The following is a 22941-nucleotide window of genomic DNA, read 5'->3' on the forward strand; positions in this document are numbered from 1 at the left end:
TAACCCTCCACCAAGTGGTGGGGAATCAGAGAGGCTGGCACCAGTGTTTACATTATCCTGTTAATTTGATGGCAAAGACAGGAGCAAAATTCAGGCACCCTAGCCAGCCCACCACCTTAGCCAACCCTGGGCCCCTAGCCAACACCAGCCCTGGACACTCTGGAATACAGGGGAAAAAAAGTGTCACAGTTTAAAGAGCAACTAGAATATAAAGGAAACAGCCCTAGAATTCTATCAAGTGGCCAGGGAGCTCTGGAACACTCTCTAGGGCCAGAGGGGTAGGAGAGTACCATTGCTTACATTCCTCCTCCACCTTGATAGCACAGACAAAAGCAGGATCAGGGCACCCTAGCCAGCCTAGTGCCTCAGTGAGCCCTGGGATCCTGGCCCACACCAGACCCAGTGGTCCTCCCAGAAAAGCCTCACAAGATGGCCCCCATGTGGCACATACAGGGATATCCTTGGACAGTGCCGACAATAGCACCAGCCATCTCACCAAGGTGACATATGTGCAAAGTATCCTGAGGTACTCTGGGCCAAAAACCCACTATACAGAGAGCCCCAGAGCCCCCTGTTGAGTGCCCACTTCAGCTCCAGCCATCCCACCAGGGCAGTATGAGATGTCCCAGGACTTCCAGCCCACACACATTACAGATCCAGCAAGGCAACCAAAGCCATCAGGCACATACAGTCCATAAGGGATGTTCTTAAAAAGGTCATTTTTTCAAGTCTAAGATAAGAAGCTGTTCTACTTAATTCATAGAAACAAACGCAAAAAGAAAAACAAAATGAGGCAACAGAGAAATATGCTCCAAACTAAAGAACAAGACAAAAACCTCAGAAAAAGAGCTGAACAAAACTGAGATAAACAACTTACCTGATAAAGAGATAAAAGTAATGGTCAAAAACATGCTCACTGGAGGAACACCTGGGTGGCTCAGTCAGTTAAGTGTCTACCTTTGGCTCAGGTCACGATTCCAGGGTCCTGGGATCAAGTTCTGCACTGGGGTCCCTGCTCAGGGGGGAGTTAGCTTCTCCCTCTCCCTCTGCCCCTCTCCCCCACACCTGCTCATGCTCTCTCTCTCTCTCTCTCTCTCAAATAAATAAAATCTTTAAAAAGAAAAACACGCTGACTGGACTGGAAAGAAGAGAGGATGAACTCATGGGAACTTCAACAAAGAGACAGAAAATATTTTTTTAAAAAACAATCAGACTTGGGGGCACCTGGGTGGCTCAGTCATTAAACTGTCTGCCTTTGGCTCAGGTCATGATCCCAGGGTCCTGGGATCGAGCCCCGCATCAGGTTCCCTGCTCCGCGGGAAGCCTGCTTCTCCCTCTCCCACTCCCCCTCCTTGTGTTCCCTCTCTCGCTGTGTCTCTCTCTGTCAAATAAATTAATAAAATATTTAAAAATAAAAAATAAAAAACAATCAGACTTGAAGAATAGAGTAACTGAAATGAAAATACACTAGAGAGAATCAATAACAGATTAGAGAAAGCAGAAGATGAATTAATGACTGGGAAGACAGGGTAATAGAAAGTGCCCAAGCTGAACAGCAAAAAATTTAAAAAAAAAATTTTTTTTAATGAGGATGTGTTAAAGGATCTCTGGTACAACATCAAGCATACTAATACTCTCATTATAGAGATCCCAAAGGTAAAAGAGAAATAAGCAGAAAACTTATTTGGAGAAATAATGGCTGCAAACTTCACTAACTTGGGGAAAGAAACAGACATCCAGGTCCAGGAAGCACAGACAGCCACAAAGAAAATAAACTGTAGGAAGCACACACCACAACACATAATAATTAAAATGGCAAAGATTAAGATAAAGAGAGAATCTTAAAAGTACCAAGAGCAAAACAACTAGTTATATACAAGAAAACCCTATAATAATGCTATCAGCTGATTTTTTTCAGCAGAAACCTTGCAGGCCAAAAGGTAGTAGCATGACATCTTCAAAGTGCTGATAGGAGAAAACTACAAACAATAATACTCTCCCTGATGCTATCATTCAGAATTCAAGGAGACAAATTCAATTCAGACAAACAAAAGTTGAAAGAATTTATCACCACTAAACTGACTTTACAAGATATGTTAAAGGGACTTCTTTAAGTAAAAAAGACAAGACAATAATTAGAAGAAAATTATAAAAGGAAAACTTTCATGAGTAAAAGAAACAAAACAAACAAGCAGGGGGAAAAAAGGGGGGGGGGGGCAAACCAGGAAATAGACTCTCAACTGCAGAGAACAAACTGATGGTTATCAGAGGGGAGGTTGGTGGAAGAATGGGTGAAATAGGTGATGGGATTAAGGAGCACACTTGTTGTGATGAGCACCAGGTGTTGTATGGAAGTGTAGAATCACTATAAATTGTATACTGAAACTAATATTACACGGTATGATAACTAACTGGAATTTAAATAAAAACTTAAAAAAAAAGAATGAAATCATGCCATTTGCAACAACATGGACGGATGGATCTAGAAGTTATAATGCTTAGTGATAAGTCAGTCAGAAAAAAAAAACGCATATGATTTCACTCAAACGTGGAATTTAAGAAACAAAACAAATGAAGAGTAAGAAAAGAAGCAAACCAAAAACCAGACTTCTAACTATAAAGAACAAACTGATGGTTACAAAGGGGAGGTGGTGGGGGGGGGGAAGAGGTCACGGGTGAAACAGGTGAAGGGGATTGAGTACACTTATTTGATGAGCACTGAGTAATATATAGAATTATCAAATCACTATATCATACTGCTGAAATGAATATAACACTGTATGTTAACTATACTGGAAATAAAATTTTCAAAAAGACCTATATGAAAAGATAAAAATATTTTAGATTCCTATATTCCTTCCTCAATCCTTATGTTGAGTGGTAAAGTAGTTCTAAAATATTCTCCCTAGCTTTCCAGAAAAATAAAGACAAATCTAGACCTGTGGCACTAGTAGACCTATCCCATTTTGAACTGTAATCAAGTGTAACAAATGTTCCTCAATCATATCTGGCCCACACCTGTCTCATGTCTCCATTGCCCCAAAAGCAAACAGAAAAGCTACAGGTGAGAGATGGACAGTCATAGCTAGGAATTCCCTCTTGCCTTCCTTCTAGGGTGGGAGCAGGCGATGAGTTTCCTTGAGGAAGTGCCTCCTGCCCAAAAAGTCCTGCACCCAGAACACTGGACAAAGAATCTGGTCAAAAACAAAAGAAAATGATTTCTTGTAATTAAAGGAATGTAAAGAATAATTTTGAAAATAATTTAACACCTAATAGATTTAGGATATAGCCCCTAGGATGCCAGAGAAAGGAAGTGACACTGAAAGAAAAGTCTGGTCTACAAATAAATTCTGAACTGGCCCACATTCAGCCCTATGAAGACATAAACTTTTCTTTATCTTGAACTCAATATATAATACCCAATTCAAATAGAAAAATAATAATACTTTAAACAATAAAATAAACTGGATACCAAACAAACAAAAAAACTCAAGAGTTACTCCAAAAAAATAGGAAAGGGTTCTAAGTAAAGGAAGATGAGATTTAATTTTTTATGGTAGTTGGTTTCACTCTTAGAAGTTAAAGAAGTGAGAAAATAATTAAGCATCTCCATTAGACCCTGATGCCTAAAAGGTCCTCCTTTGACCATCAAAGCTTTACCAGCATAACAATATATTTCTTTACCCAAGAGTTAATATTATTTATATATTCACAATATTATAAAATACCATTTATTAATTCAATTTTTAAGTTAACCTGTAGACAAAGTATAAAAGCTTTTATAGAATTATAAATTTTATAAATCTTGACAATGGATATAAGAAGTGTTCAACTATTCTAATTTCTTATTTTTCATAGCAAGTAATCAGTGGGCATTGCCTAAGGTAAGTCAATATAATATAAAAAGATATGAATAAAAATATAAATATTATTAAAATGATAAGATCATGTGATACTATGTATTATGTATATATTATATATACATAACTATGAAGTACATAGGCATATAATGTGTAATGAGATATAATTATTATATATTTCAATAACATATGTAGTATATTATTTGGTAACATATTTTAATAATATACCTTTTATAATATTATATACCATATATATGTATGCTATATATTTCATACTATATATAAATATATAATATATATATTAAAAGTAGTATGTAAGAATATATTTTAATAATGTGAATGTTGTTAAAATAATAAAAATATAAGAATATATACATGACAAACAGAGAGAGTGGACTAAATATATCATAGATAATATTAACCAACATTGCCTAAAGTTTATAAATCAAAACAGGGGGAAGAGCATAATTACTTTAAATAATAAGTTTAGCTACAAGAAGAGTTTAAACAGACATTATAAAGTCTTCAGTAGGACTCCCTGAAGAAGATAAGGAAGAATTACTATCAATTTTTGCTTTTTATACTTATAATTAAAATAATTTTGCCATGTAAATGCATAAATTTTGTAACAAAAATTATAACAGTATCAGAAATAAAAATATGTGCTGCAAAATCTCATTTTTGCAAAAATATAGAGAGAGGGAGCCACAGTAACAGATAAAGACACAATGTAGAAGATATGTATTAATCAAAATGTTAATAGTGGTTTATCACTTCCTGAGAGGGGAGATGCCATAGATGTACATAAATTTCCTTATATGTTCCTATTTAACTTTTAAAAAGGGACAGAACATAAATTATTTTGTAATTTAAAAAGTTTTTAGTACTTAAATTTGTTTTTTAAAAAAATAAATAAGATGGGAAAATTGCAAAACCAATTACTTTACCTTTCAATGATGCATCTATTTGTATCAATAATTTATTTCTAATATATATAAAATATTTATAAATATTATAAATTTTTAAAACAGACATAAAATTTTCTTTTAAAGACTCTTTTGGAGGTATGAAACATTTTAGCTACCCTACAACCCAGCAATTGCACTACTAGGCCTATACCCCAAAGATACAAATGTAGTGACCCAAAGGGGAATCTGCACCCCAATGTTTATAGCAGCAATGTCCATAATAGCCAAACTATGGAAAGAGCCCAGATGTCCATCGACAGATGAATGGATAAAGAAGATATGGTAAGTATATACAAAGGAATACAACTCAGCCACCAAAAAGAATGAAATCTTGCCATTTGGAATGACGTAGATGAAACTAAAGGGTATCATGCTAAGTGAAATAAGTCAATCAGAGAAAGACAATTATCATATGATCTCACTCATATGTGGAATTTAAGAAACAAAGCACAGGATCATAGGGGAAGAGGGAAAAATTAAACAAGATGAAACCAGAGAGGGAGACAAACCATAAGAGACTCTTAATCATAGGAAACAAAATGAGGGTGCTGGATGGGAGTGGGGTGGGAGGATGCGGTAAGTGGGTGATGGACATTAAGGCGGGCACGTGATGTAATGAGCACTGGGTGTTATACAGGACCAACGAATCACTGACCTCTACCTCTGAAACTAATAATACACTACATGTTAATTAACTGAATTTAAATAAAAAAATAAAATCAGGAAGGTGACCAAAAAAAGGAGAAAAAAAAGAAATAGTTAACTAACTGGATAAAGCAATGAGAAAGAGAAACGAGTATTCTAGGCAATAGGGACACCACAGGCAAAGATTGTGAAGGAAAAAAAGAATTGATAAAGTACCAAGACCCCAGGAACAAAAAGAAAAATCAGGCTGTCTCGATCTTCTTTCTCTGTATGGTATGTCTCCAGACATATGTAATGTGAACTTGGCCAGTCTTATATCAACACAGGGAATATGAGAGGGCCTTGCATACTGACTGAAGATAAGCATTTGAGAAAAATATGCTTCCTTATCCCTATTTCCACTGTTTCTTCCCTAAAGTCTTAATTACCTTTTTTCCTAGATCATGATAAACATCTTCATAAGGATATGAGACTGCCCCTAGTTTTGCCCAGTCCCATCTGTCCAACATAGAGGTGCTACCTTGTTCCTCCCAAAGTATGCCTCAGATCAATCGTATCACTCTGCTGTTAAAGACTCTTCTGTGGTTCCTGATTGCCCACAGAAGAAAAGACATTCTCTGATCTAAACCCTACTTACAGAACTGTATTTTCCTCTGCTCCTTTCCAAGCAATCAAATGACATAAGTGAGCATGCTTTATAAACTATGAAGGCTTATTTCAGAGGTGCAGATGGAATTTATACATATTAATGGCCTGTATAAACCAGGTGCCACTCCAGGAGGCCCTGCATAGTTCATGGTAGGAAACTAGTAACAGAGAATTATTTTTCATTCAAAACCAGAAAACTCAGAGAGATTTGGCAAAATATCCAAAGTTACATAGCTAACAAGTCAAAGAGCTGGAATTCACTCACATTAAGATACACACTGTGATATCTCAAAGTGGAAGCTGTTTCTCCAAGTGCTGGGCTTGAGAGAAAGCCTAACGTGGGAAAGAGCGCACTGGACTTGGCAGTTGAGAGGGTTTGGGTCTGTTGTGTGAACTTGGGCAATGTACTTGTTCTCAAAGCTTCTTTGTGACATAGGGATAGAATATCTCACATGGTTGTAGTGAAGACTAAATGGTATGATGACACACAATGTCACACATAACAATGTATTTAGTATTTCTATTTGTATTATGCTTTTTTAAGAGCAGTCATTAACTTCCTAGTTATGAACTATAAAGTAATGAAAATAATTTTCAATAAATCTGCAATGTTATCACCCAACTTGTGAAGAGGATTTTATGGTTTTCAAAGTTTATATACATATGTCATCATCCTGTTTTATTTTCAAATAAATATGAAAAAACTCAGTCTTATGAAAAAAATCGTTTATATTTTACTTTGGTTGGTACTTTGGTTGGGTTTAAGGAAAGTTTCATTTAGCTGAAGGAATACATCTTCATGAAGTTCAACTTCATTGGCTGTTCTCAATACTTGTTAATAGTCCTATTTTGTGGACATATGCTGGAACTATCTCCTCAGAATGTAATGTGCTAATTCATACATGTAAAAATGAGGTGACCAGTAAGTATCAGGTAGGCCCTCACTAAATGCAAAGGAGAACTTAAGACTTGAATATGTCATGAGCTTTAATATATGATACATTTTGAACTAAAAACAAAAGCCTGTTGTTACTTCTATGATTTTCTTTTGAACAATATAAAGGGTTTAGGTTTTCTCTTTAATGCTGTTTGTTCCGAAGTATTTCACTGTCCTCAGACAGGTCCCATGAAACCAACTGCAAATTGACCATTCCAAATCAATATACAGAAGTGTATTAAAATGTAATAAAAATAACCTGCTTTTACACACACACAAAAATGAATAGGGTGGGAAAATTGCTCAATGAATTACTTTATCATTCAACGATGCATCTAATTGTACCAATAACTTATATGTATTTATAAATATAAATTTTTAAAATAGACAGTTTCTTTTTTATAATCTTTTGGAGGTGTGAAACATTTTAAAGAATTTTTATCATACTTTTTGCTTAATCACTGTTTTAATTTTGAAGCTATTTTATTGGTAAGATTATTTCTCCAATTTTATGTCTACAAGTGAAAATCTATTTGGGTTATAAAAATTTTTTTACAGATAATTTTGCATGATGCACTATTCTATATATTAAGGAATACATGAGTATTTATGATAATTTATGATATTTTTGTTCTACTTCCACTTGTAAAATAATTGCAAAAGATGTTTGTTGTACAAAATACTCTTCCTTCTATACACTTCATATTTTTAACAGTAGAAAGTGTAATCCCTAATGCAAATATAAATGCAAATTCTATAAAATTTGTTATAACATTGAATTATTTTTAAATGTATAAATTTTTTTAAATAATAAGATGAAATAATTACATACCAAAGCAATTCCAGCAGAATAATGGTTAACACACATCTTTCCAGGAATTGTGGCTCCCACATAATCTGCATGATCTCTATAGCTAAATAAATAAGTATATATTTATAATTAATTTTAACAAACATTTCAAAGATGAGAATTCCTGCTAATAATTTGTCTATGGTCCATAAAATCCTAGACTGAAGCAAATTGAGGTACAATCTCTCCATACATCTTTATTGTTTCAAATTAGGAAGACATTCTTAATTAAATGAGATTAAGCATGCTTTATTTCTTTTTTTTTTAAGATTTTATTTATTTATTTGTCAGAGAGAGAGGGAGACAGAGAGACAGAGCACCAGCAGGGGGGGAGCGGCAGGCAGAGAGAGAAGCAGCCTCCCTGCTGAGCAAGGGACTCAATCCCAGGACCCTGGGATCATGACCTGAGCCAAAGGCAGATGCTTAACTGACTGAGCCACCCAGGCATCCCAAAGCATACTACATATCTAAAATATATCCAAAGGACCCAAGTTTTTTATGGCATTACAGTTATCATATTTAGTTAGGATTACTAAAGACTTTGATCAAAAACATTTTGATGAAAAGCATTTTGTTGAGTGACAGTGAAAAACAGTTTTAATATATGGATTAAAAATTCTCATTCTCATGTAGAAAAGCTTACCAATTTCTCATAGAAATGACTTCATTGTTCTATAACTTAACCTTATTATTTCTTCATTGAGTAAGGGCCCATATAAATTATCATATAATAATAGCACTATTCCCAAAGATTTTTCAAAAAAATTATTCCATTTAATTCTCAAATCAAGCCAATGAAATAGATATTATTATCCCCATTGAACAAATCATACATCATCAGATGGAAAGTATAAGTAACTTTCTCAAGGTAACACAATTAATAAGTGCTAGTGAAGGATATGAATTTAGGCAATGTGAATCCAGAGCCATACTCTCAACCATAAGTTATAGACACTCCAAACATGTTCTACCATGTTTAGAGCCCCAATCAAAACAAACATTCCAAAATGTATATAAAGAAATTATTTCAATTATCAATTGAAACATCTCCTCAGTTTCAGCTACTTCACTTCACATTGCACTGTCTCCCTACTGCTGCCTTTATTCTGTCTCTCTGATACTTTTTATACCTAAACCTTCCAGTACTTGTTAACAAGTATTCACTCTTAACATGAAACTTTGGCTTTCTTCCCCCAATGTTTTTTTTTTCTTATGTTATGTTAGTCACCATAAAATACATCATTAGTTTTTGATGTAGTGATCCACGATCAATTGTTTTCGTATAACACCCCATGCTCCATGCAATATGTGCCCTCCTTAATACCCATCACCGGGCTAACCCATCCCCCCACCCCCCTCCCCTCTAGAACCCTCAGTTTGTCTCTCAGAGTCCATAGTCTCTTATGGTTCATCTCTCCCTCCAATTTCCCCCCCTTCATTTTTCCCTTCCTTCTCCTAATGTCCTCCATGCTATTCCTTATGTTCCACAAATAAGTGAAACCATATGATAATTAACTTTCTCTGTTTGACTTCTTTCACTTAGCATCATCTCCTCCAGTCCCATCCATGTTGATGTAAAAGTTGGGTATTCATCCTTTCTGATGGCTGAGTAATATTCCATTGTATATCTGGACCCCATCTTCTTTATCCATTCGTCTGTTGAAGGGCATCTCGGCTCTTTCCACAGTGTGGTTATTGCGGACATTGCTGTTATGAACATTGGGGTGCATATGGCCTTTCTTTTCACTACATCTGTGTCTTTGGGGTAAATACCCAGGAGTGCAATTGCTGGATCATAGGGTAGCTCTATTTTTAAATTTTTGAGGAACCTCCACACTGTTTTCCAAAGTGGCTGTACCAACTTGCATTCCCATGAACAGTGTAAGAGGGTTCCCCTTTCTCCACAACCTCTCCAACATTTGTTGTTTCTTTCCCTGTCCATTTTTGCCTTTCTAACTGGTGTAATCTCAATGTAGTTTGGGGATTTGAATTTCCCTGATGGCTAATGATGATGTAAGGGTGGTTCAACATTCAACATTTGCAAATCAATCAATGTGATAGAACACATTAGTAAGAGGAGGGAGAAGAACCACATGGTCCTCTCAATTGATGCAGAAAAAGCATTTGACAAAATACAACATCCTTTCCTGATTAAAACTCTTCACAGTACAGGGATAGAGGGAACATTCCTCAAGTTCATAAAATCCATCTATGAAAAACCCACAGCGAATATCATCCTCAGTGGGGAAAAGCTGAAAGCCTTTCCCTTAAGATCAGGAACACATCAAGGATGCCCACTCTTGCCACTATTGTTCAACATAGTACTAGAAGTCCTAGCAACAGCAATCAGACACCAAAAAGAAATAAAAGGTATTCAAATTGGCAAAGAAGAAGTCAAACTCTCTCTTTTCGCAGATGACATGATACTTTATGTGGAAAACCCAAAAGACTCCACCCCCAAATTACTAGAACTCATACAGCAATTCAGTAATGTGGCAGGATACAAAATCAATGCATAGAAATCAGTTGTTTCTTATACATTAACAATGCAACTGTAGAAAGAGAAATTAAAGAAACGATTCCATTTACAATAGCATCAAAAACCATAAGATACCTCGGAATAAACCTAACCAAAGAGGTAAAGGATCTATACTCTAGGAACTACAGAACACTCATGAAAGAATTGAAGAAGACACAAAAAGATGGAAAAATATTCCATGCTCATGGATTGGAAGAATAAACATTGTTAAAATGTCTATGTCTGTAGCATAGAGCAATCTATACCTTCAGGGCTATCCTGATCAAAATTCCAATGACATTTTTCAAAGTGCTGGAACAAACAATCCTAAAATTTGTATGGAATCAGAGAAGACCGAATTGCCAAGGAAATGTTGAAAAAGAAAAACAAAGCTGGGGGCATTACGTTGCCCGATTTCAAGCTATATTACAAAGCTGTGATCACTAAGACAGCATGGTACTGGCACAAAAACAGACATATAGACCAATGGAACAGAATAGAGAGCCCAGATATGGACCCTCAACTCTATGGTCAAATAATCTTCGACAAAGCAGGAAAAAACATGCAATGGAAAAAAGCCAGTCTCTTCAATAAATGGTGCTAGGAAAATTGGACAGCCACATGCAGAAGAATGAAACTCGACCATTCTATAACACCATACACCAAGATAAACTCAAAATGGATGAAAGACCTCAATGTGAGATAGGAATCCATCAAAATCCTAGAGGAGAACATAGGCAGTAACCTCTTTGACATCGGCCACAGCAACTTCTTTCAAGATACATCTCCAAAAGCTAGCGAAACAAAAGCAAAAATGAACTTTTGGGACTTCATCAAGATAAAAAGCTTCTGCACAGCAAAGGAAGCACTCCACAAAACAAAGAGGCAACCCACAGAATGGGAGAAGATATTTGCAAATGACACTACAGATAAAGGGCTGGTATCCAAGATCTATAAAGAACTTCTCAAACTCAACACCCAAAAACCAAATAATCAAGTCAAAAAATGGGCAGAAGATATGAAAAGACACTTCTCTGAAGAAGACATAGAAATGGCTAACAGACACGTGAAAAAATGTTCATCATCATTAGCCATCAGGGAAATTCTTCCCCCAATGTTTTAAGTACTGTTTACACTCATTCTTAATCCAAGATAGTGCTACCAATAGATTGTGAAAATGCAAGGATGTTTGCTCTCACCACTGGTATTCAGCATCATACTAGAGGTCCTAGCCTGTTAAATAAGACAAAAAATAAAATAAAATAAAATAGAAGGTATATGGATTGGAAAGGAAGGAATACAGTTTTCTCTGTTTATGGATAATGTGACTGTCTACCTAGGAAATCGCACAGTATATAAAAAAGCTATTGGCACTAAGTGTGTTCAGCAGGTTTGTATGTTTCAAAGTTGATGTACAAAAGTCAATCTGATTCTTATATACTAGCAATAAAATATTTGAAACTAAAGTAAAATGAAACATTTACAATAGCGTTAATGTTATTTAAGGGTACAAACATGCAATGAGTAGTCAATAAGACCTAGAGATCTAATACAAGTATAGTAGATATAGATAACAATGCTGTATTATAATCTTTAAATCTGCTAAGAGTCTAGAACTTTATTATTCCAAGCACTAAAAATAAATGATAATTACATGACATGATAGATGTGCTTATTACCACTACAATGGCAATCACATAATATATAAATGTATTTATTAACATGTTGTATACCTTAAATTTACAATGTTATGTAACATTCAAATACATTTGAATAAAAAATTTAAAGATAAATAAGTAAATTAAATTTTTTTCCATTTTGTGTTCAAAAAAGAAGAAAAAATAGCACTAAAGACATGATATTATACTAGGATATAAACTAACATAAATGTGAGAAAGATCTGCATCCTGATAGGACACTGATATATCTGTATACTGATAGAACTGTATACTACAGAACACTGATGAAAGAAATTTAAAAAGATCTAAGTAAATGGAAGAAAATACCAAGTTCGTTGACTGGAAGACTTAGTATTATTGAGCTGCCAGTTCTCCCCACACTACTGTATAGATTCAATGCAGTTCCAATCAACATTCCAGCAAGATATTTTATAGCAACTGAGAAGTTGAATCTAACATTTATGTAGAAAGGCAAAAACTTAGAATAACCAAAACAATTTTCAAAAAGAAGAACATATTTGGAGAACTTATACTACTTGATTTAAATAGTTTTTATAAAACTATAGTTTTTATAAAACTATAGTAATCAAGGCAGTGTGTTATTCACAAAATAATAGACCAAAAATAGACTCTTACATATAAAGTCAAATTATTTGTTACAAAAGTGCAAAAGCAATTAAATGGAGAAACTATAGTGTTTTCAAGAATTAATGCTGAAAAATTATTTATTCATATGCAAAAAATTGTCTTCTCTGTACCACATAGCATATATAATAATTAACTCTAAATAAGAAAAACTTAAAACTATAAGGCTTCTAGAAAAAAATATAGTAAAGAAATCTAAATTTGGGTGAGGCAAAGATATTTTTTGGTACAACATCAAAAACATGATTCATAAAATAAAAAATTGATAAGTTAATAATGAATTCATCAAAATCTGCTTTTTAAAACATACTGTTAAGAAAATGAAAAGACAACCCACAGCCAGAAAATATTCTGAAATCATATATATTATAAAGGACATGTGCCTGAATGTTTAAAGAACACTTAAGAGGAAGAGCTGGTCCAAGATGGCAACATAGGAAGATCCTGATCTTACCTCCTCCATAGACATACCAAATCTATGCCTATTTATAGAGCAATTCCTCCTGAAAAACAACCTAGGGCTAACTGAACAGCTTCTGTACAACAAAAGATAGAAAGGCAAGAGGGACTGGCAAGACAGAAGGAGACAGTAATGAAGAGAACCCCCACATCCAACACTGCAAATGGCAGTGAGGAGGGATAGTACTGAGAGACCAGGAGCAGATTCATCTGCCCTGGGGCACAGAAAAAAACAAACAAACCAACCTGTGTTTAAAAGAGCAACTACTACATAAAAGAGCCAGCTCTAGAAATCTACCAAATGTCAGGGGAGTTGCTGGAACTCTCTGTGGGTAGAGGGGCTAGCGAGTGCAATAGTTTACACTCTGCCTACAACTTGATCATGTAGATGGGAGCAGGGTCTGGGAGCCATAGCCAACCTGCAAGCACCAGGCCCCTAGCCCACACCACCCATAGATGCCCTGAGACACAGAAAAAAAGCCAGGGTTTAAAAGACCAACTAGTATATAAAAGATCCAGCCCCAGAACTCAGCCAAACTGTGGGGGGGGGGAGGGGGTAGGAAGGAGCTGCCAGAACTCCCTCCAGGAAAAGGGAGCTGGCAAGTACAACAGTTTATTTTCTTCTTCCACTTTGATAATGTGAATGGGAGCAAGGTACAGATGTCCTGGCTGGTTTACCACCTCAGTGAGCCCTGTACCCCTGATCCTACCAGCCCCAGCTGTTCCACTGGGATGCCCCTGGTCAGTGCTCACTGCAGCTCTAGCCATCATGCCAAGGTGACACACATACAAAGCCATCTCAAAACAATCCAGGCCCATACCACTGCCGTTTCCAACAGTTTGCTAGGGCACCCCAATGCAGAACACTCCAGGACCTCCAACTGACACCTGGTTTGGCTCCAGTCATCCCAACAGGGTGCCCCAGAAACCTCTAGCCTATGCCCACCTTGGTTCCAGCTGCCCCACCAGGGCACCCCTGCTCTGAGCATCCCAGGATACCCCAGATTGCATCCACTTTAGCTTCTGCATCCTGCCAGGGCACCCTTTGCTTGGAGAGCCCAAGGACTACACCAACCCATGCCCACTTCAGCTTTACCTGTCCTGCGGGGTGCCTGTTGCTTGAAGAGCCCCAGGAGCACCCAGCCCATGCCATTTTAGCTACAGCTGTCCTGCCAGTGTGCCCTCTGCACAGAACACCGCAGGACCCTCTGGTCTGCACCCCATCTTGGCTCCAGCAGTCCAGCCTGGGTATCCTCTGAGCAGAGAGTCCCAGAATACCATGGCTTGCATGGTATGCTTGCATGATAGCTTCAGCTTCAGCTATCCTGTCAGGACACCCTTTGTGTAGAAAGCCCAGGGACCACCCTAGACTGTGCCCACATCAATTTTAGCTGTCCTGCTAGGAGGCCCTCAGAATATAGAATATAGAGGCCCAGAATACCCTGGCCTGCACCCACTTCAACTTCAGCTATCCTGTCAAAGTGCCCACTGTGCAGAGAACCATGGAACCCATCAGCTTGAAATCGCTTCAGATTCAGCTGTCATATCAGGATAGCCTCCGTGCGTAGAGCCTCAGACCACCCTGGCTTCACCACCAGACCACCACCACACCCACTTGAGCCCTGGCCATCCCACCAGAACAGCCCGAGCACAGAGTGCACCATGGCCCCCAGCCCACTTCATCTACAGCTCCAGACAGCCAGCAAAAGTCAACAAGGGAAGTCTACACAAGGGATGAATATAAACAAGACCATTCCTTCAAGTTTAGGAAAGGGAGCTTTTCTAAGTCATAGAAAAAAACAGAAATTCAAGAAAAATGGGGATACAGAGGAATTGCTCCAAAAGAAAGAAAAAGACATCAGAAAAATAACTAATGAAAGAGAGATAAGCAATATGCCTCATAAAGAAATTAAAGTAATGATCATAAAGATGCTCACTGGGCTGGTCAGAAAAAGTGGAAAAACAGTGAGACCTTCAATAAAAAGATAGAATATATTTTTTAAAAACCAATCTGACTTGAAGAATACAATAACTAAAAAATATGCTAGAGAGAATCAACAGATTCCTAGCTGCAGAAGAATGGATCAGCAATCTGGAAGACAGGGTCATGGAAAGCACCCAAGCTGAACAGCAAAAAAAAAAAAAAAAAAAGGCATTTTTAAAAAGTGAAAATACTTTAAGGGACCCACTGGACAACATCAAGCAAACAGATATTCCCCTCATCATTAGGGCCCAAGAAGAAAAATAGAGAAAGGAGCAGAAAACTTATTTGAAATAATAGGTAGGGGCACCTGGGTGGTTCAGTCAGTTAAGTGTCTGCCTTTGGCTTAGGTCACATTGGGCTCTCTGCTCAGTGGAGTGTCTGCTTCTCCCTCTATGCTCTCCCTCTCTCTCTCTCAAATAAATAAATAAAATCTTAAAAAAAAATAATAGGTAAAAACTTCCTTAACTTCGGGAAGGCAGTAGACAGCCAGGTTCAGGAAGTGCAGAGAGTTGCAAACAAGATGAACCCAAGAAGGCCCACACCACAACACATAACAATTAAAATGTCAAAAGTTAAAGACACAGAATGTTAAAAGCAATAAGAAAGAAGCACCTACTTATATACAAGGAAAACCCCACAAGACCATCAGCTGGACTTTCCAGCAGAAACTTCAGGCCAGAAGAGAGTGGCATGATATGTTCAAAGTACTAAAAGGAAAAAACCTACAACCAAGAATACTCTACCTGGCAAGGTTATCATTCGGAATTGAAAGAGAGATAAAGAGTTTACCATTTGAATAAAAGTTAAAGGATTTTATTACCACCAAACCCTTACAGTAAAAATGTTAAAAGAATTTTTTTTAATGGAAAAAAAGCCATAATTAGAAGCAAATTATGAGGGGCACCTGGGTGGCTCAGTCATTAAGCATCCGCCTTCGGCTCAGGTCATGATCCCAGGGTCCTGGGATCAAGCCCCACATCGGGCTCCCCACTCAGCAGGAAGCCTGCTTCTCCCTCTCCCACTCCCCCTGCTTGTGTTCCCTCTCTTGCTGTCTCTCTCTGTCAAATAAATAAATAAAATCTTTTAAAAAAAAAAGAAGCAAATTATGAGTTATAAGATATAAAGTATGACAACATACATATATATATAAAATGTGAAGGAGGGAGTAAAAAAAGAAAAAACCATAAACTTTAAATATAGACTGTTATACACTTAGGATGTTATATGTGAACATCATAGTAATCACAGACCAAAACCTATAATAGATACGCATCAAATAAAGAAAGCCAAACACAACACTACATAAACTCATCAATCACAAGGAAAGAGATCAAGAGAGGAAGAAGACAACAGAGAACAACAAAAACAACCAGAAAACAATTAAAGTTGCAAAAGTATATACCTATCAATATTTACTTTAAATTTAAATGTTCCAAATGCTCCAATCAAGACACAGAGTGGCAAAATGGGTAACAAGAACCATCTTTTGCTGCTTATTAGACTCTTACTTTAGGCCTAAAGACACATACTGAAAGTGAATGGATGAAAAAAGATATTCCATGCAAATGAAAGTGGAGGGGGGGGGAAGCCAGGGTAGCAATTCTTATACTGGACAAAATAGACTTTAAAACAAAGACTGTAAAAAGAGACAAAGAAAGGCATTACATAATGATAAAGGGAATCAGTCCAATAAGAGAATATTACAAATATCTATGCACAAGACACTGAAATATCTAAGTATATAAAGAAAAGATTAACCAATATAAAGGGAGAAATTAACAGTAATGCAAAAATAGGGGACTTTAATACCCCATTTACATCTATTAATAGATCACCCACATACAAAACCAATAAGGAAACAGTATCTTTGAACAACACATTAAACCTGATGGACTTAACAGAAATATATATACAGTACATTCCATACAAAAACAGCAAAATATACATCCTTTCAAGTTCACATGGAACATGCTCCAGGATAGGTCATGGTAGGTCATAAAATAAGGTCTCAACAAATTTAAGACTGAAAATATATCATTCATCTTTTCTGACCACAACAATATGAAACTACAAATCACAAATGTTGGAGAGGTTGTGGAGAAAGGGGAACCCTCTTACACTGTTCGTGGGAATGCAAGTTGGTACAGCCACTTTGGAAAACAGTGTGGAGGTTCCTCAAAAATTTAAAAATAAAGTTACCCTATGACCCAGCAATTGCACTCCTGGGTATTTACCCCAAAGACGCAGATGTAGTGAAAAGAAGGGCCATATGCACACCAATGTTCTTAGCAGCAATGTCCGCAATAGCCAAACTGTGGTAAGAGCCGAGATGCCCTTCAACAGATGAATGGATAAAGAAGATGGGGTCCATATATACAATGGAATATTACTCAGCCATCAGAAAGGATGAATACCCAACTTTTACATCAACATGGATGGGACTGGAGGAGATGATGCTAAGTGAAAGAAGTCAAGCAGAGAAAGTCAGTTATCATATGGTTTCACTTATTTGTGGCACATAAGGAATAGCATGGAGGACATTAGGAGAAGGAAGGGAAAATGAAGGGGGAGAAATCGGAGGGAGAGATGAACCATGAGAGACGATGGACTCTGAGAAACAAACTGAGGGTTCTAGAGGGGCGGGGGGTGGAGGGATGGGTTAGCCTGGTGATGGGTATTAAAGAGGGCACGTTCTGCATGGAGCACTGGGTGTTATATGAAAACAATGGATCGTGGATTAGCACATCAAAAACTAATGATGTATTGTATGGTGACTAACATAACATAATAAAATTTAAAAGAGTTAAAAAAATCAATTACAAGAAAAAAACTATTAAAAACCAAACATGTGGAGACTAAATAACATGCTACTAAACAACCAATTGGTCAAAGAAATCAAAGAGGAAATTAAAAAAAAAAATGCATGGAGACAGATGAAAATGAAAACACAATTGTCCAAAATCCATGGCACTCAGAGAAGGTAATTCTAAGAGGAAAATTGATGGCAGACAGACCCACCTCAAAACAACAACAACAATAAAAACAACAACAACAAGAAAAATCTGTCTAACCTTACACCTAAAGGAACTAGAAAAAGAACAAGCTCACAGGAAATGGGCAGAAGACATAAACAGACATTTTTCCAAAGAAGACATCCAAATGGCCAACAGACACATGAAAAAGTGCTCAACGTCGCTCAGCATCAGGGAAATCCAAATCAAAACCTCAATGAGATACCACCTCACACCAGTCAGAATGGCTAAAATTAACAAGTCAGGAAACGACTGATGTTGGCGGGGATGCGGAGAAAGGGGAACCCTCCTACACTGTTGGTGGGAATGTAAGCTGGTGCATCCACTCTGGAAAACAGTATGGAGGTTCCCCAAAAAGTTGAAAATAGAGCTACCATACGACCCATCAATTGCACTACTGGGTATTTATCCCAAAGATACAAATGTAGTGATCCGAAGGGGTATGTGCACCCTAATGTTTATAGCAGCAATGTCCACAATAGCCAAACTATGGAAAGAGCCAGGATGTCCATTGACAGATGAATGGATAAAGAAGATGTGGCACATACATACAATGGAATATTATGCAGCCATCAAAAGGAATGAAATCTTGCCATTTGCAAAGATGTGGATGGAACTGGAGGGTATTATGCTGAGCGAAATAAGTCAGTCAGAGAAAGACATGTATCATATGATCTCATTGATAACGAGAAATTCTTAATCTCAGGAAACAGGGTTGCTGGACTGGTGGTGGGGGAGGGACGGGGTGGCTGGGTGATAGACATTGGGCAGGGTACGTGCTATGGTGAGCACTGTGAATTGTGTAAGACTGTTGAATCACAGACATCTACCTCTGAAACAATACATTATGTTAAAAAAAGAAGATAGTAGGAAGGGAAAAATGAAGGGGGGGAATTGGAGGGGGAGACGAACCATGAGAGATGATGGATTCTGAGACAAACAAACTGAGGGTTCTAGAGGGGAGGGGGGTGGGGGGATGGGTTAGTCTGGTGATGGGTATTAAAGAGGGCACATATTGAATGGAGCACTGGGTGTTATACACAATGAATCATGGAACACTACATCAAAAACTAATGATGTATGGTGATTAACATAAAAAAATTTATAAAAATAAATAGAATACAGAAAATAAATAAAGAAAAAATCTATTTAACAAAAAAAAAAGAACAAGCTCAAAGTTAGTAGAAGGGAGGAAACAATAAAGATGAGAGCAGAAGTAAATGAAATAAAGACTAAAAAAATCAACAGGAAAGATCAAGGAAACCAAGAGCTAGTTTTTGTAAAGATAAACAAAATTAATAAACTTTTAGCCTGTCTCAAGGTACTTTTTGCCTTCTCTTTTGATTTTTTTGACCCATTGGTTTTTCAGTAGCCTAATGCTTAAACTCTATATATTTGTGAATTTCCCAGTTTTCTTCTTGTATTGATTTCTAGTTTCCTAAAATTATGATCAGAAAAGATGCCAGATATGCTTTAAATCTTCTTAAATTTATTAAGACTTATTTTGTGGGAGGAGTCCAAGATGGCAGAGGAGTAGGAGACCTTAGTTTTGTCTCGTCCCAGGAATTCAGCTAGATAGCTATCAAACCATTCCGAACATCTGTGAACTCAACCAGAGATCTAAGAAAAGAATAGCTACAATTCTACAAATAGAAAAGTAACCAATTTCTGCAATGTAGGAGATGCAGAGAAGTGAATCCAAGGCAATATATGGGAAGATAAACCACAGCAGGAGGGAGCCTCCATAAGCTGACCAGAAAGTGATATAGCAGCAGAGCACAAAATCAGAACTTTCAGAAGTCTGCTCTGGTGAGGGACGTCCCGCCTGAAGCACTCAGTTGGTTAAGTGGCGCAGAACCCAGGTAGGTAAATGTGGTCTGAGGATCCTCAGGGTCACAGGAAGACTGAGGGTGCCTGAGTATGGCGGAGTTGTTGTTGTTTTTTTATTTCAAAAAGAAAAGAGAAAGGACCCAAATAAAATCATGAATGAAAGAGGAGAGATCACAACAAACACCAAAGAAATACAATTATAAGAACATATTATGAGCAATTATATGTCAACAAATTAGGCAATCTGGAAGAAATGGATGCATTCCTAGAGATGTATAAACTACAAAGCTGAAACAGGAAGAAACAGAAAACATAACTAGCAAGGAAATTGAAGCAGTCATCAAAAATCTCCCAACAAACAAGAGCCCAAGGCCAGATGACTTCCCAAGGGAATTCTACCAAATATTTTAAGAAGAATTAATGCCTAGTCTTCTGAAGCTGTTTCAAAAAATAGAAATGGAAGGAAAACTTCCAAACCCTATGAGGCCAGCATTACCTTGATCTCAAAACCAGACAAAGACCATAAATACCATATGATTTCATTCATATGTGGAATTTTAGAAACAAAATAAACAAGCAAAGATAAGAGAGAGAGGCAAACCAAGAAACAGACTCTTAACTGTAAAGAACAAACTGTTGGTTACAAGAGGGGAGGTGAGCGGGGGGGGGGGGGCGGGGATAGGTGAAATAGGTGATGGGGATTAAGGAGTGCACTTGGGTGTATGAAGTGCTGAATCACTATTTGGTACACCTGAAACTAATATTACACTGCATGTCAACTAACAAATTTAAATAAAAACAAATAAAAAGAGCCAGTCTGAGCCAATGTGAGCTTATAGTTGTGTGGTGTCAGCAATCAGACCACATACTTGCCCTCAGCCCATTTCTGGAGCTGCGGGCCACACCAAACTGCAGGGCACTGTCTTTGTGCATTGTCTTGAGAGGCTTTCATTGGTATGTAGGGCCTGCAGTCAAATCAGATGCCTGCCTCTAGTCTATCTGCTGGGATGCAGGGTGCTCTCCCTGCCTTGTCCCGAGAGGCTTTTGTTGGTGGGCAGGGCCAGGAATCAGACCAGATGCCTGCTCCTAGTCTGTCTGCCTAGTCTACAGTGACTCTGAGCAACAGGGCTCTCTCACTGTGCTGACCCTTGAGAGATTTCTTTTGGTGGGTGGGGCCAGCAGTCAAATTAGATGTGTGCCTCCAGTCCATCTGCTGGAGCTGCAGTGAAACTGGTAGTGTGTGTGGCCATATTGTCCTTTCCCTGGGGCAGTAGTCACTTTGGAGTGGCGCTGGTCCCTGCCGTGGCTGCTTGCAGGATGTGATAAAGCAAGAGCCACTTTGGAGGGACTCCTGCAGAGTGGGGCGGGTTAGATTGGGCAGATCAGCAGAATGCAGGAGCAGGGCACACAGTATTAGCAAGGTAGGTAGAGGGTGTTCACGCTGGTTCCCAGAGGTGTCAGGGTATTTAGGCTGGAGGTCGGTGAGGAAAAGAAATGGCACCCACCAACTCTTTTGTTCTTAGAGAAGTCTCCTAAAGATCCCTGGCCCTCCAGCACACATTCTGAGGTGATTAAGTAAATCTCCATGTATATCTCTGGCACTTTTCTGCTTCTATGCTTTATTTCAGTGAGGTTGTTTGTTATGCTGGTTCTTTAAGGTCAGGAACTCAGTTTCCTACTGCCCTCCAGGTTTCCCAGAGCTAAGCCCCCTAATTTTTAAGGTACCCGGAGTCAAGCCCCATCGTAAAACTCATGAAGTTAAGCTCCACTGGTTTTTAAAGCCAAATGTTACTGGAACTCATCTTCCCATTAGCGGTCCCCTACATCTGTGGTGCCTTGTGTGTGGTCTGCTCCTCTCCCTTCTCCATGATTGTGATGTCCCTCCTGTTTGTGGTTGGTTTCACCGTTTGGTTTGTGACCCGGTCTCCCCACTCCTACCCTTTTGGACATGGCTTCCTCTCTGTGAGTAACCGTGGAAAGTCTGTTTTGCCAGTCTTTAGGTCATTTTCTGGGTTAGTTGCACTGATATGACTTTTCTCTAGGTGAGCCTATGGCACAAGGTGAGCTTAGGTTCCTCCTATTCTGCCACTGTCCCAGAAGTCCCAGCCAATAGCTAGGTCCTTCTTGCCACTTTATTGTTTTCTGGCTGCTTTATAACTAACTGCCCTGTTCATTTCTTCTTCTCTTGCTTTTTCCTTTTTGATTTGATGATTTCCTATAACAGTATGCTCACATTTATTTCATGTTATCTTTGGTATTTATACTGTAAGTTTTACCTTTGTAGTTACCATGAGGCTTACATAAAACAAATTATAAGTCTACTTTAAGGTGATAACAACTTAACTTTGAACACATTCCAATGGTCTACATTTTTACTTCCTCCACCCCCATGTTTTGTTATGTCACAACTTAACATCTTTTTGTGTATCCTCTAAAAAATTATAGCTGTGTTTACTACTTTGTCTTTAAACCTTCTTACTAGCCTTGTAAGTGATGAACCCACCCCCTTTACAACATTAGATTAACCTGGATTTTACTATTTACCCTATGAGTGAGATTTATACTTCCACGTGTTTTCTTGTTACCAATTAGTGTCCATCTCATTTCAGCTGAAACATATTCCTTTAACATTTCTTGTAAGACTGGTCTAGTGGTGATGATATCCTTTAGCTTTTGCTTGTCGGAACACTCTTTATGTCTCCTTCAATTTTTCCAAGTACAGTATTCTTAACATTTTTTTTCTGTCAGCACTTCAAATATATCATGCAACTCCTTCCTGGCATAGAAAGTTTCTGCTGAAAAATCCGCAAATAGTGTTTTGGGGTTCCCTTATATGTAATAATTTGTGGGTTTTCTTCTTTTTTTTCCTTGCTGCATTTAAGATTC

General features: G+C 37.6%; 1 protein-coding gene across 20 annotated transcripts in view; it reads right to left on the bottom strand.

Annotated features, from left to right (window-relative positions):
* LOC113925641 (disintegrin and metalloproteinase domain-containing protein 32-like) overlaps positions 1–22941 on the bottom strand; it is a 191654-nt gene that overhangs the window by 110065 nt on the left and 58648 nt on the right. For all 20 annotated transcript variants that reach the window (XR_003521008.1, XR_003521012.1, XR_003521011.1 and 17 more), the window contains exon 10: positions 7891–7972. Coding sequence is in view for 15 of the 20 variants with exons in the window: in XM_027600148.1 (XP_027455949.1) it covers positions 7891–7972 (82 nt within the window). In the remaining 5 variants the exon portion in view is untranslated. The remainder of the gene's footprint in view (positions 1–7890; positions 7973–22941) is intronic.

The sequence above is a fragment of the Zalophus californianus genome, chromosome 2, assembly GCF_009762305.2.
Source record: "Zalophus californianus isolate mZalCal1 chromosome 2, mZalCal1.pri.v2, whole genome shotgun sequence".
Classification (NCBI taxonomy): Eukaryota; Metazoa; Chordata; class Mammalia; order Carnivora; family Otariidae; genus Zalophus; species Zalophus californianus.